The sequence below is a fragment of the Haplochromis burtoni genome, unplaced genomic scaffold (genome assembly GCF_018398535.1).
Source record: "Haplochromis burtoni strain Fernald_Lab_line unplaced genomic scaffold, NCSU_Asbu1 Contig_65, whole genome shotgun sequence".
Classification (NCBI taxonomy): domain Eukaryota; kingdom Metazoa; phylum Chordata; class Actinopteri; order Cichliformes; family Cichlidae; genus Haplochromis; species Haplochromis burtoni.
This window is the reverse complement of record NW_024582426.1, coordinates 1,024,770-1,037,898: the sequence shown is the minus strand read 5'-3', so window position 1 is coordinate 1,037,898 and position 13,129 is coordinate 1,024,770. Positions and strand designations below refer to the sequence as shown.

Here is a 13,129-nt window from a genome sequence, read left to right as displayed (position 1 = left end):
ACTTTCATCAGAGATTTTGGTCCTTACCAGCATGACCGCATCACACAGTTGCTCTATTGGACTGAGATGTGGTGACTTTAGAGGCTATTTAAGAAACCACTTTGAGATGATTTGAGGTTCGTGACATGGTGCATTCCTAATGGGAGCAGCCATCAGAAGGTGGGCACACTGTGGTCATAAAGGGATGGACAACAACAGTACTCAGATTGTACTGTAGTTTTTAAACAATGCTGACTGAGTTTGTACTAAAGAACCCAAAGTTTTTGAGATATCCCACACACCATTATACCAACACCGCCCTGAACTGTTGTTGCAAGGCAGGAGAAATCTATTTTTGATGCTGTTTGTTGTTGCAGAAATCCAGACTCATCAGTCCAGGGAATGTTTTTTTCAATCATCCACTGTCCAACTTTGGGGATGTAGCCTAAATTTCCTGCACATGGTGCCACTACTGCTGTAGTGTTTCAAGGTGCACTGTGTTCAGAGATGCTCCTCTGCATACCCTGGTTGTAAAGGGAGTTATGTTCTTTTCCTTTTAGCTCAAAGCAGTCTGGCCATTCTCCTCTGATCAACAAGGCATTTCGCTTACTGGATATTTTCTCCTTTTTGGGCCATTGCTCTGTAAACCCTAGAGATCGTTGTGGGGGGTAAAATCCCCGTAGAGCAGCAGTTTGCCACGTTCACTTAAATCATCTTTCTTCCTTTCAGATGCTTTTTTTAAACTTCAGGTCATCTTGATCATGTATACGTGTCTAAAAGGAGTCAGCTTATACAATGTCCCTGATTAGCTCTGTGTATTAACTATTAGTTGAACAGGTTTAATTAAAGAAGTGGTCAATGAGTGTAGATTTCAAGTTGTTTGGTGTACATAGCACGTCTTTGCTCAGTCTAGTGGATAAATAATATTCTTCATTCTATAAATAACAGAATGGAGTCTTTATTTTGCGGCCTTGTCCTTTGAAATGTATTATAACTGGTGCATGTTTAAGGTGACTGTATTTGCATATTTAAATAAAACATTCCAGAAAATTTGCATTACAGAAGAATTAAATGATTGTAGGTAATCTTGTAAACTAAAAATGCTTTTTGTTTTTGCAATTTTACATTGGATACCTTTTAACGCCATTTCTTTCTTTTTTTTCAGGGAAAGATCTAAGTTTTACTCCCATCTGTATGTGGAAGGTTTTTACCGCATCCTTCATTCAAAAAACTTTGAGTATGTGATTCATGGTGCATTCTATTCCTAGAAGCATGTTGAAAATCTTATCTTATCTGTTGACAAAATTTTCTCAAGTAAAAAAAATGAGCTACTCAAAATCAGATCTGTAAAAACATTTCACACTGATATGCTAACTTTAAACTGGCTTCATCCAGTGTACAAATTTCAAAAGGCAAATTAGAAGATATTTAGATAGCTGATACATTTGATAGTTAAAGATAAGGCTCATCGTGTATAATAAAACGGTTGTCTTGATAGCGTTCGGTTTTTTGTTTATTATTAACCTGTAGCATCTGCCTTTAAACATGTCTGTAACTTTTTGGTTTCTATGGAGAAGACTATAGCTGTGGTGCTCTCTTGAAAAATACATAAAGATGGTCAAACTGCTGCTCATCTTTCCAGCACAGCCTGCTGCTCATCTTGGACAATTTGCAGATGTCAGTTTTGACAGCTTTCACAGGTGAAATGTTCTCAAATAAGCTGCACACAGTAGGGTTTATAGATTATGGAGTACCCAGGACACTGTTTGAAGGAAGACAAAAGCTGTCAGATATAATTTTTTAATGTTTAAGGAATAACAAGAAAATTCCATTCACCTGCACAGGTGTCAGATAAGATAATCCTACAGATAAGCATCTCAAATACCTGTCACTTCAAATTGAAACAAATCCCACAACCAAATAGCACAGTGACAGCATTTTGTGTGTAAAATGGTTCATTTAAAATGTGTAAAGTTCTAGTTCAATTGAATTTACAGAACAGTGCATTAAGGGTGTACTCGTGTCTGAACCCTTTCTGTGGGTAGAAAGTGAGAAACAGAACAAGAGTAGGAAGGTTAGAGTTCTTGTTTTGCGGTTGCTTGCTAATAAAGCTTATGACAGCTTGCAATAGAGTGTAGCAGAATGTGACAGGTCATTAAAGCAGTGTTAAATTATTGCAAAATGCTGTGGCACTTGATGGTGGAGGTGGTGGTGGTGGTGTGTGTGTGGGGGGGGTCACCTCTGCTAGGCACACACCATTAGGCTCACTCTTTCTTGCTCGCACACAAAAGCAGAGGCATAAACACACGTATTAGTCATTTGGGATGTGTTTATTTGTAACAGTAATACATGGTGGAATACGTAAATCAAGATAGAACCAAAAAAATCATCTAAAAACCCACTGTAGAATGTCATATTCATAAAGATAAAAATAATGTGTCAATTTACATTAAGAAACTGTTAGCTGAGGTAAAGTTAAAATAGGTCTAGAAATGTTATGTACTCAAACAGCAACGTTTCCCTTTTTATTCAACGTCTTTGCTCATCATCTAGTTCTCAAAGTTTTAAAGTTAATCAGCTTCATAGTCCAAAAGAGTTCTCGAATGATATGGGGACTCTGGCCATAAAATAGGGAGTCATTGGCATCACAGTTGATGTAGTTGTAGCAGAGGATGCTGCAGTCCACACTCAGACAGCAGCAGTTTGGCACCTGACCAACAGACAGACAGATGGGCAGAGCATCGCTGTTATCTTTGAGACTAGTCTGGGAGAATGCGATGGAGGAGAGGAGCAGTCTGGGCTACAGTGAGTGAGTGAGACCCTGACTGTTGCCTGCAACATAAAAATGATAGTCTTGTGATACAAAAGCTCAGGACCGCGATATAGTGTTTTTGGGTGGGAACTCAAGAAGACACAGCAGGGCACGGTGCAGGCTTTAGGGCTGGAACCAGAGTAATTAATGGTTCACAACATCTATGCACAAAAGAGGGGGGGTGAGGCGAATGAAACAGACAACAGGAAAAAGAAAACATATGTTGGTATTGCTTGGGTTAACGTCAAGAGTTGCATAACTGAAGCCTTCCTATTTTATGGCACAGAAGTCCAGTGGACAAAATGGTTGTTATCATTATTTACAAAATGAGTTTGGCAAACCAACGATCAGATGCCTTAAAGCCATGTTGACTCTATATCTCCTATAGAGCTGACCCCAGCGGCTTGATTGACTTATAAAATAAAAATTCAAATTTTTCAATTTCTTCTTCTTTTTTTAATCAGTATTGTACAAAAGCTATAGAGAATGAACAGTTCAATCACAGAATCTGTTTAACTTGCAACACTTCCCTCTCAGTGTCTTTTCTTCAGCATGTCTGGTCCTCTGGCCTCTGTATGAGTCTGTCTGCGAGGAGAGACGTTTGGCAAATTACTGTGTGTATGCATGTCAGAGAAGGTGGACTGTGTGTATATGTGTTTGCATGTGTGAGAGTATGTAAGCTGATTCCTGTGTGCAAGATGTATGTCGTTGGTGTGTGAGTAGCTCCCAGAGAGTCTGTTTCTGCATAGTGATCCAGCAGACACTCACAAGAATGGGGTTAAACTCCCCGAACCAGCCAAGCAATCAGAAGCAGTGATCCCAGTAACGGGCCATCCCTGATAGGCCCATTAATAGTCTAGCTCCTCCTATGGGATCTCCTCACTACAGATGCAGATTCTGTCCATTAAAACAAAAGGTGATCGTTCTAATCCCGATGAGCGTGCGTGTGTGAGGGAGTGTCAGAGACGGGGAGGCACTGCATGATTCAGTCCCTTCTTGGCAGCACAGTCTCTGGCCAGACACAGGAGGCAGAGGAAAGAGAGCAAAGGAGGAGGAAGGGAACGGGGGGGCAGAGAGGGGAGGAGCAGGTTCTATCTGTAAGGCTGGGTGTGAGTCGCCACAGGGAGAAGGGAGGAGAGGAGAAGACTGCGCAGTGGAGGGAGAACTGGATCCGTCTCAGTGATTGATATCCCTTCCTGCCTGGAGTGAATGACCAAGAGGGCTCTCCCCTCTCAGGAGGAGGAAAGACTGCAGACAGGAGGAGGAGGAGGAGGACTGTGGGAGTGTGGAAGCTCCTCCTGGGAGGTTGTTAGCTGAAGGAGAAGAAGAAGGGCTTGGCCAGGCGGGGATGTGCCAGACATGCACGCACACACGCACTCACACAAACAGAGGTTAAGGGTTCTCCTCCTGTTCTCTCAGTGCTGGTCAGGTCTGTCTTCCTGTGTGTCTCTTTATTTCTTCCCTTTGTTAATCTGGGCATAGAGAGGGTCCTTCCTCTTCTGTCAATGAAAGAAAAAAAAATTACCACATTTTTACTTTCCTTTGTTTTTTTCCAAGGCTTGCTATATCTGTAATGTCAGTGTCTGGCCTCTGTGTTTCATCTGAGTGTTACATAATAAAAAGGGAGCGCCCGGATTTATGATTCATTCTCTCAACTGACTGAACTGCAAGTATCAGCAACCTGCAAGCCCTGACAAGTTAGCTCTAGTTTTGCAGTGGTTTGCAAGTTCCTATAACTGACATCACCACCAGGTGGCAGTAGCACACTGCATTGAAGGAGACCTTCGGTCACTTTTCCTCTTACCTCTTAGGCCGTTCATAGGTCCATCACTCTCAAAGCCATTTGTGTGCGCGTGCCTGCATGCGTGTTTGTGTGTTGTTATCACAGTGTCCATGTAAATGCATATTTTCTCCCACCTCAAACTCCCTCCAGGACCAGCAAGAATCAGAGGTAGTGCCTTGAAAAACCAGTTATGAGTCATCATGTCTGCATTTCTCTCCAGCTGAGCTGGAAGACAACAGTGGATGATGGAACACCCTGCAGTCAAAGCACCAACCCTGCTGCAGTCACTCACAATGGGGTCGTTATTATTGTACACATAATTATAGCCAGCCACTCAATCTGCCATGTAGACAACTTGATTGGAGGCTACTGACTTTCCTATTATATTCTGGGAGACTTCTCCAGAGCAGAGAACTCATTTAGAGTTTGGGGCTGCCCACAGCTCCCCTATTAGAAGAAGGTTTAGTTGAGCAAACTGCTCGTAGTTAGGTGTGTCTCTGTCACAATATGACTCAACGTTGGGCTGTTCTGTTTTGGAGGCTCAGCTAGATAAAAAGAAGTCATTAAAATATGTTAAACTGGGTTCTGGAAAACCATTATGTTTTTGTTTTTTTTGAATATGCTGTTTGACATTTTATAGATAAGCAATGAATGATTGAACCTCTCACTTCTACTTGTGCTTAAACTTACATAATGCACAATCTGCAACAGCTTTCATCTAAAAAAAAGAATACTTGGGTTGATGCTGGGAGGACTGCTTTAGTTAAGGCTTTGGTCTTTGGCATACAAAGCTGTAACTGCAGGGCTGGCCAAGGCCAGACAGTCAGCAGAAAGTAGCTGCCAGCAGCCCCGAGAAAGGTGACAAAGAGGCTGAGACAAGCAGTGACAGCAAGCACACACTGCTCAGCCAATGCACCAGAGCCACAGCCCAGCGGTGTCACCCTGCATCATCTAACAGGCACTGCCATCTGAGGCGGCTTCAGCTCCTTCATCCCCAGCCGAGAGAGCGAGTACAAGTCCTCGGTGGAGGTATGAGTGATTTGCTGGCGTGGCAGCAGCCTCAAGGCCAGAATATCCGGCCTGGCTGGTACATGTGTGGACATTTATGTGCATGCGTGTGGTAGGCCCTCGGCAGGGGGAGCAATGTGAGATTGGTCAGTGAACCGTGGAAGCAGGCCATTTCATGGCTGAGACTCGGGAGCGTTCACTGGACATGATGAAATCACCCCAGAAAAAACACTTACACTCCCACTAGCCTGAACACATGTCTGTCGGAGACACGCAGTGGGAGGGGGAGGACAGGACAGGCGGTCATGGCCAGCAGCAACACACTCACACAAGCACACGCATATTTTTGGCTCCAATATGAGCACAGGTGGTGACAGTATCGATCACAGGTGTGCTTGTCCAGGGAATAGCCGGGACTACTGCACAGGTGTGTGTGTTTGGGAAGATGTCTAAAGCCGATGTGATTGAGCAAGTAAACACCATATGGGAACAGCGTAATTGGACCAGGACCAAAGCAGTCCACCTACTACAGAGGACAGACTAGAAGCTTCTGGCCATAGCTGCTAGATCATAACCAGATTTCCTGCTCAGTATTCTAAAATTCGTTCTCGTACTTAAGTGCCACATCCACCTGCTGCCATGCAGCTTTCATAGCGTCTGAATGAGGAGCAAGGCCAACAGGGGAGGGAAGCTGCTTTGCCCCCCTCCTCCTCTCCCGGAGTGGGGAAGGACTTGAAGGCTCCTTGGGTTTTAATTAATGCCAATTATATCGGGGCAGTCATTAATCTTGGCGCTCCAGTATTAGCTGATGAAAACAAAACCATCACATTTTTTTCTGGTGTGAGTGCCAGCAGCTATCATTAAGGAGCCACAGTCGGGAATTGTGTGGGAGAGGACACCGGGTAGGGAGGCAGGGATCAAAATGGCTCTTTTTCTTGGAGTGTGTGTTTGTGTGTCATTGAATAGGCAAACCGCATATTGACATGCTTCTCATAGAACGTTCAAGCTTATGAAAGTTGTGAATTTCACTGTAGAACAAAGTGCAAAAAGTGTGAAAACATGCCCGTCATCAGTGACTGCCTGTCTATATCGCTCAACGTTTAACATTGGTGCCTGGTGCTTAAGTGACATTGCACACTGTATATAATGCATAAAATGTGAGCATACATCCTGATCAAATTAAGCCAAACAACTGAGATCAGCATATTGCACACAAATCCCAAAAGACATCCTGCTCACTGAAGTGCACGGTTTCTGATTGGCTGTCACACGCTATTGAATTTCCAAGTGAGACGTGTGCTATTTAGAGAACTGAGCGTGATTTAGGTGCACATCAGAATGACAGAACACAATGAGAGCACTATGGCCAAAGTGATGTTGCGTGATGAACTTGTCACACACTGTTTCCAAAAAGTCACACATGCACAACACCTTCATCATGAACAGATACTTACAAAACAAAAAATTCCAACACATGATAAAGCATTAAAACCAAACCACACGTGTGCCATCCTTTGAACTTGTGTTAACGAGGCAATGAAAACAGGTAAAACAGTGAAAATGTAACCACTGATGCAAAAAAAACAGAAAGATGCAACACACTTATGTAAGGGAGGTGCAACAGTAAATGAGAAGAAGAGATACATGCAGAGAGTTGAAGGAGTTAAGAGGGGAAGGAGAGGTATTGATACCTACCTTGCCCTGCTGCTATCTAGCTCCCAGCCTCTGGACTGGCCTGATCTGGGCTGGGCTCTGCTGTCTCGCTGGGGCAGGGCGACCCAGAACCACATGCCTAAAGAGTGGAAGACGGAAAGGAAGGAAGAGGAAAGGGTGGAAAGGAAGGTCCATGGAAGAGTATAAGAAGGAAATAAAGGGAAAACAGACAGAGAAGAATAAATCTGAAGGACAGAACGCTGGATTGATAAACTACAAGAACAGAGCAAACAGGAAGCAAAGAGTAAAGCTGTTAATGCTCTGAAGGAGAAACACAGACACTTAGAGTAGAAAACCACAGCCCATCGCAGCTTTTCCTTTTATAGAAACTTCTTTGCAAATACACACAAACAGTAAACATGCACTCGTTTACAGTGGTGTGTTATGAAAACCTTTGTGGAGTTACTTCTATTGATCCACTGCTTTTTTTCCTAAAACACTTCTGCTTTTTGCACCTCAACCCACAAAAGGGTGGGAGGTTGTTTTTCTGCGTTTGCTCCATCTTTCCAGTCCTCTCGCTTTTTTTTTTTTTTTGTAACCTTTTCGCCGCACTCACTCAGTGCCGCCACCAATGCACATGTCTTTGGGTTGGTCAAAGCTTCTGTGTGTTATTCAGGGCTGGTGACATTTTCAGCAGTGTGAAAGTCCTCTATTTTTTCAATAATAGCTGGATTGGAGGCATAAAACTAATGTTTCACGCCTGGGGAGTGAAGGACGAGAGGGAGGAGAGAAGCAAGCTTGAAAGAAACAAAAAAAAGAGTAATTGGAAGACAGGAAGAAAATGGCAGGGAAAGAACTAGAAAAGTCTTGCTTCTTAGAAGGTCACAGATTCTACAAGGACTTTGGTCAAAGGCACTCCCTAAGAATCTGACGTTCTATCCTTCTTTCCCCCATTTTCTTTCGTTTTATCTTTCTATTTTCTCTCCATCTTCTCACTCCTCCTTAATTTCACCCATTTTTCTGCCCCAGATTAAGGTGCTACAGGTAAAAATAAATATTAATTGCCCCTGGAAGAAGAATTGGGGCATTACGCTTCCTATATCTCACCACAGATGAGTCTGTCCACATAGAAGTAGTGATGTATGGATGCTACCTTGCTGGTATTAATAACAGCTTAATGATGTCTCTGACAATTTCACCAGCTAATTTAACGCTGTGTTGACCATGCACACACTCAACCCAATACTCATGCATGCTACTGCTCATTTTTCCACAGTAACCCACACTGGACGTGCATTTTCATATGCATTGACACAAACACCAACACACACTCTCACACTAAAGGACACAACAGCGTCGGCCCCCTAATCAGCGAGAGTGATTACCTGGCCCGCCAACACGGCTACAAAGGCTATTTATCAGCAGATCTCAACAAGCTGTGCAGGTTATAGCAGCATAAGAAGTGACTTATTAAAAAGGCGCACACACTTGGCTTACTCCAAAAATTTCTCACACACCAAACCACACCACACTTACAGCATCTTCCTCTCCACTGCGACTGGGACTGCCCTCTGCCTCGCCAAACGAGTCGTCGGTGGGGGGGTCTGTGGCGTCGGTGGGGGGGTCACTGACATGAGAGGCTGAGGATTTTGAGGGAGAGCTCTGCCTGGGAGCTGGGGTGGGTGCTGCAGAGGAGGACAGAACAATTAAGGCGTAACTACACGCTGGATGGTGATAAGAGAAAAAGCGTGTTACACAGCACAGACAGACACGGAGAGAGCGCTCACGGGAGTTGGTGGATGGTGTTGTGGAGGTGACTGGTGTCAGATTCATCTGAGAAATGTCAAAGTCATCACAGTCATCTGTGTCCTGGGCAGTGCCCACACGGCTGAAGTAAGTGCTGAACGCCTCTGAGGTTCCTGTTAAACTGGGCTGATCAGCCTTCTTCGAAGGCATGGCCGGAGGCTTCGCCAGCTGAAAATCCTAAAGGAAGACAGAGACTGGTCAGCAAGGTTAACATTGAAAGTGTGGACAATCAATTAGTGACCTTTGTTTCAGGTTACTGTACAAATCACTGCCTGTTTTGCAGCCTTTTTATTGATGAAAACACCACCAGACTGGGGAAATACGTTCTCTCATAGACGAGATTTTGCAAGTGAAAAATTCTGATATGAATATGTATGTATTTACACTACAGATTAGTTGAATCCGAAAAAATGTGCATTTTTGATGTGTTTGTATGTGGCCTAACTATGTGAACCAAAATGTATTTCCAAAAATGTCATTTTTGGGAAGCCTTTAAAGGGTTAAATGAGGCTAATTTGCTCAACATAGCTAAAATGATCAAATACAACCCAAATATGTATGACTGTCTATTTGTACTTACATGTCCCACTTTTATGACTCTTTGCACCCTAAGGCTTGTTTCAGACTTACCCAAGCAATTAAAAACTGGTCCCAGACATAGTGCAACTCTAAAAAAATACTTAAATTAGAAAATTAACTGTGATAAATTATTCAAGGAGCAAAAACTAATATTTAGTTTTTATTTTGAATGGGACTATGAAGACTATTTGTAAAAATCGTCTCTGTATTCATCAGTTCCCCACCTTGAACATCTCCTTTCCCATCTTCTTTCCTCTCTCCCCATGCTGTGGACTCGAAGATGCTGAAGGGGAAGGAGCTGAAGCGCTGGCTCCAGTGCTCGAATGGCTCTCGCCGGCTGGAGTCACAGTCGTGACGGGGGTGAGAGTCTGGAACATGGCGGCGGGCAGGGTGCCCACAGGCTGGGCTGGGAGGTAGGCTGTGGGGGGGAAGGCTCCTGCTGCCATGGCTGCCCACTGCTGCTGGGTGGCAGGGAAGATGTTGGCCTGGCCCCAGATGAGAGGCTGGCCACCTGGCAGCACCTGGGCTACCGGGCCTAGAGGAGATTGGACCCCGAAGGCCAGCGGAGTCTGGGCAGCAAAAGCCTGCTGGGACCAGTGGCCAGGAGGTACTGCTCCCATCGTCACATAACCTGGTTGTGAGTGGATTGAGATAAGTTATTTCATTTTTTTCTGCGCCATTTTAAAAGAGTAAGAAAAGAAGACAAAAGAGAAAGTGATTAGAATATCCACAGTGCATAGCCTGCTTTTCCACACACAAACCTGCACATGCATCACCAGAGAGTGCTGCCCTACTTTTGCCCGCGGCTAATGCAGTGTCTCTTAATGGTCATGGTGAACTATTATAATTACCTCCAGATTGAGGCAGAGTCATTATGAAAAGGTAGAACTCAACACTCTCATTAAAATCACTCAGATTCATCAGTTAAAGCTGTTTCGTATTTCACACTCACTAGTCTCCTGGTTCTAGTCTCTGCTTGCTAACTACAGCGGAGAAAGTTGACATTTAACCTTGGCTGCTCTGACACATGCACAGAGAACGGAAAAGAGGAGGCAAGCAGAGGTGATGAGGGGGGTGAATAAAGAGATGCAAAACCTTTATACCAATTTCTAAATACACAGTAGCTCTGTGCACAAAGAAGTCTTCACTACAATCATCGCGGCATGTTTTATTACTTTCCCCCGTCTGACGCAGTTGGCTCAGCCACAAGTAAATCAGCAGCATCTGAGGCCGCGGGATAATAATGCTTTTCATATTCAACACACAACCAATGCCACCTTTTCTCCTCTTTCTCTCGTCTACGTTTCGCTTCTACTCCATCGCTCTATATTTATTTCAGCACAACCCCGTTTCTTCTCTTCTTCAGATGCCCCCTGCATCTGAATCTTCTTAGTCTCCAGTTTGCCTTCATGTCTCTCCTGCTGAGCTTGTTACCCACTGGCTTTTAGAAGCCTTGTATTTAAGCAGAACGTAAACAAGGTCTTACCTGAGGGCACAGACGCAGGATTGAAGGGAGCAAACAGTTCCGTGGGAGGCTGCAAGCCCTGTGAGGGGTCCAGGGTGTTGGCTGGAGAGGCGGGAGTCTGTGCAGGTTGTGGTTGGAGGTCAGGTGGACAACGAAAAGGAGACAACTCAGTGGAGATGCCGGTATTATTTTAAAAGATGTAAATCACAGACTGTGTATGTATAACGGCTACTCACAGATGGAGAGGTGATGTCAGGAGGCGTAGACATGTCTCCAAAAATTTCTAATTGGTTGATATTCTGAGAATTAGAGAAAGAGCATAATAGCAGTCAGGCACAATCGCGGGAATATTAGACAACATGCAATTTCTGAATCGCTCTACATTCCAGTGCAACGTGCATCATACACCGCATGCGACGCGACATTAGCTCGGTATGTTAGAGTTACCTACCTGAGGACTTTGGCAGCAACAGAAGAGGTAAAAGAGGGGTGTGGAGAGATGGGATAATGAGATGAAATGATTGATTATGATGGCATACCTACCAGGAGTTATCACAATCTTTGTCATCTGCTTCAGATAAAGATTCTTTCCATCAGTGGATCTAAAAGCAGACTACCACACCCTCTAGTATCATTATTGTAGCAGCGTCGTCTTTTGGACAAGTCATTAATGTTTCCTTCTTGTGGAAGATATGTGGTATGTCCCAGAGGGAATAACTATCGGAGACAGCAGCCTTTGTATTCAATCCGGATTGGTTCTGTACCGCTCTGTTTCCTTTCACAGTTTCACATGATCCTTCACTTCAGTATCTGCCTCTTTTTTTGCACATTATTAATATCTTTAGGCTGGTGGCAAGTGAAGGATAGTCTATTTTTAGTTGATAAAGGAATTTAAGCCTTGAACACATGGTCAGAGATTAGCATAAATCATGGATGCAGATAAATTCTTTAGAGATAATGAATGTTCTTAGAATATCTTCCCTTTTGTTCACTCTCCTGGGTCACGCATAGACCACAAAGTTCTTTTTACACGTATCAGAAAATGGATCTGTGAGCATGGTGTTTTACATTATGAGTCTAGAAGGCTTTTTTTTTTACTAAGAGGGATAGGAAGTTGTAATATATACTACGGCTGCAGCAGAGTTTAGCAAAGCAGACAAAATGGAATCAACAAGATAAGCCAGATATCCAAGATAGACAAAATAGTGCATTCACAGGCACTGATAAAAGGATTTCCACACACAGAACACATTTTAAGAGTTTTTCTAACTTTACAATAAATTTCCTCTGGCATTCATCAATGAATCATTCGTCAATGACAGAGCCCGTGCTGATGTTCTTTAATGTGAAACCACATGCACGGGGAAAATGTACTGTAGAGAGTGTTCAAACAGCACAGGAAGTTGAATATTTATAGACCTTCTGTCCAGTTTCCATTCGCTCAATATTCTTTACGTGTGCGGCGGCGGGTTGGTGAGGTCAGGTTGCTGTGATTATCATAGTGTTATGAATGCTTTATTAATGTGCTCGGAGCCGCGATGACCGCTGCTGTCGGCTAACCCTGCTGACCCCCACACCAGTTCTCTGACAGACACTATGACCTTTACGTCTACTCCGCCCTTAAAGGACCTCCGCTCTGAGCTAAGTGAGAGTTTTTCTCTCTATTCCATTGGCTTGTCCTCTTTCACACATGGACACCACGGCGGCGTGAATGCATGGGTGCACCCGTGCGGCTCTTGACTTTACTCCTGCCTGAACCTGGTTACTATGGCAACAACAAGGTTGCACGTTTTATTCATAAGTGACAGAGGTTAAGAGTTGGGGTCACTTATGACTACAGAAGAACAGAGTTGGAGGTACAGACGAGGATGCGAACACCAAAGATCATCTGAGGACGTGATTAAAGAGTAGTTCACGGCAACTAACGCTCAGGACAGTATGTTCCCTGTTTAGAGCTTTGAACATTGCATTAGTTTGAACTACAAAGTGCATGTTAGTATACTGTAACAACTTACCTGAGTCACCATATCCAGGTCTAAGTCTA

General features: G+C 43.8%; 1 protein-coding gene across 8 annotated transcripts in view; it reads right to left on the bottom strand.

The window, feature by feature from the left end:
* Positions 1-1,848: 1,848 nt before the first annotated feature.
* Positions 1,849-13,129, bottom strand: part of dab1a (DAB adaptor protein 1a) — a 216,744-nt gene continuing 205,463 nt past the window's right edge. For 7 of the 8 annotated variants that reach the window (XM_005923244.3, XM_042221366.1, XM_042221367.1 and 4 more), the window contains 7 exons: positions 11,322-11,384; positions 11,107-11,203; positions 9,845-10,251; positions 9,023-9,218; positions 8,772-8,920; positions 7,278-7,374; positions 1,849-4,290 (listed from right to left, as the gene is read on the bottom strand). In XM_005923244.3, the coding sequence (XP_005923306.1) occupies positions 7,294-7,374; positions 8,772-8,920; positions 9,023-9,218; positions 9,845-10,251; positions 11,107-11,203; positions 11,322-11,384 (993 nt within the window). In that variant the 3' untranslated portion in view covers positions 1,849-4,290; positions 7,278-7,293. The remainder of the gene's footprint in view (positions 4,291-7,277; positions 7,375-8,771; positions 8,921-9,022; positions 9,219-9,844; positions 10,252-11,106; positions 11,204-11,321; positions 11,385-13,129) is intronic. The other variant, XM_042221365.1, reaches the window with a different exon arrangement.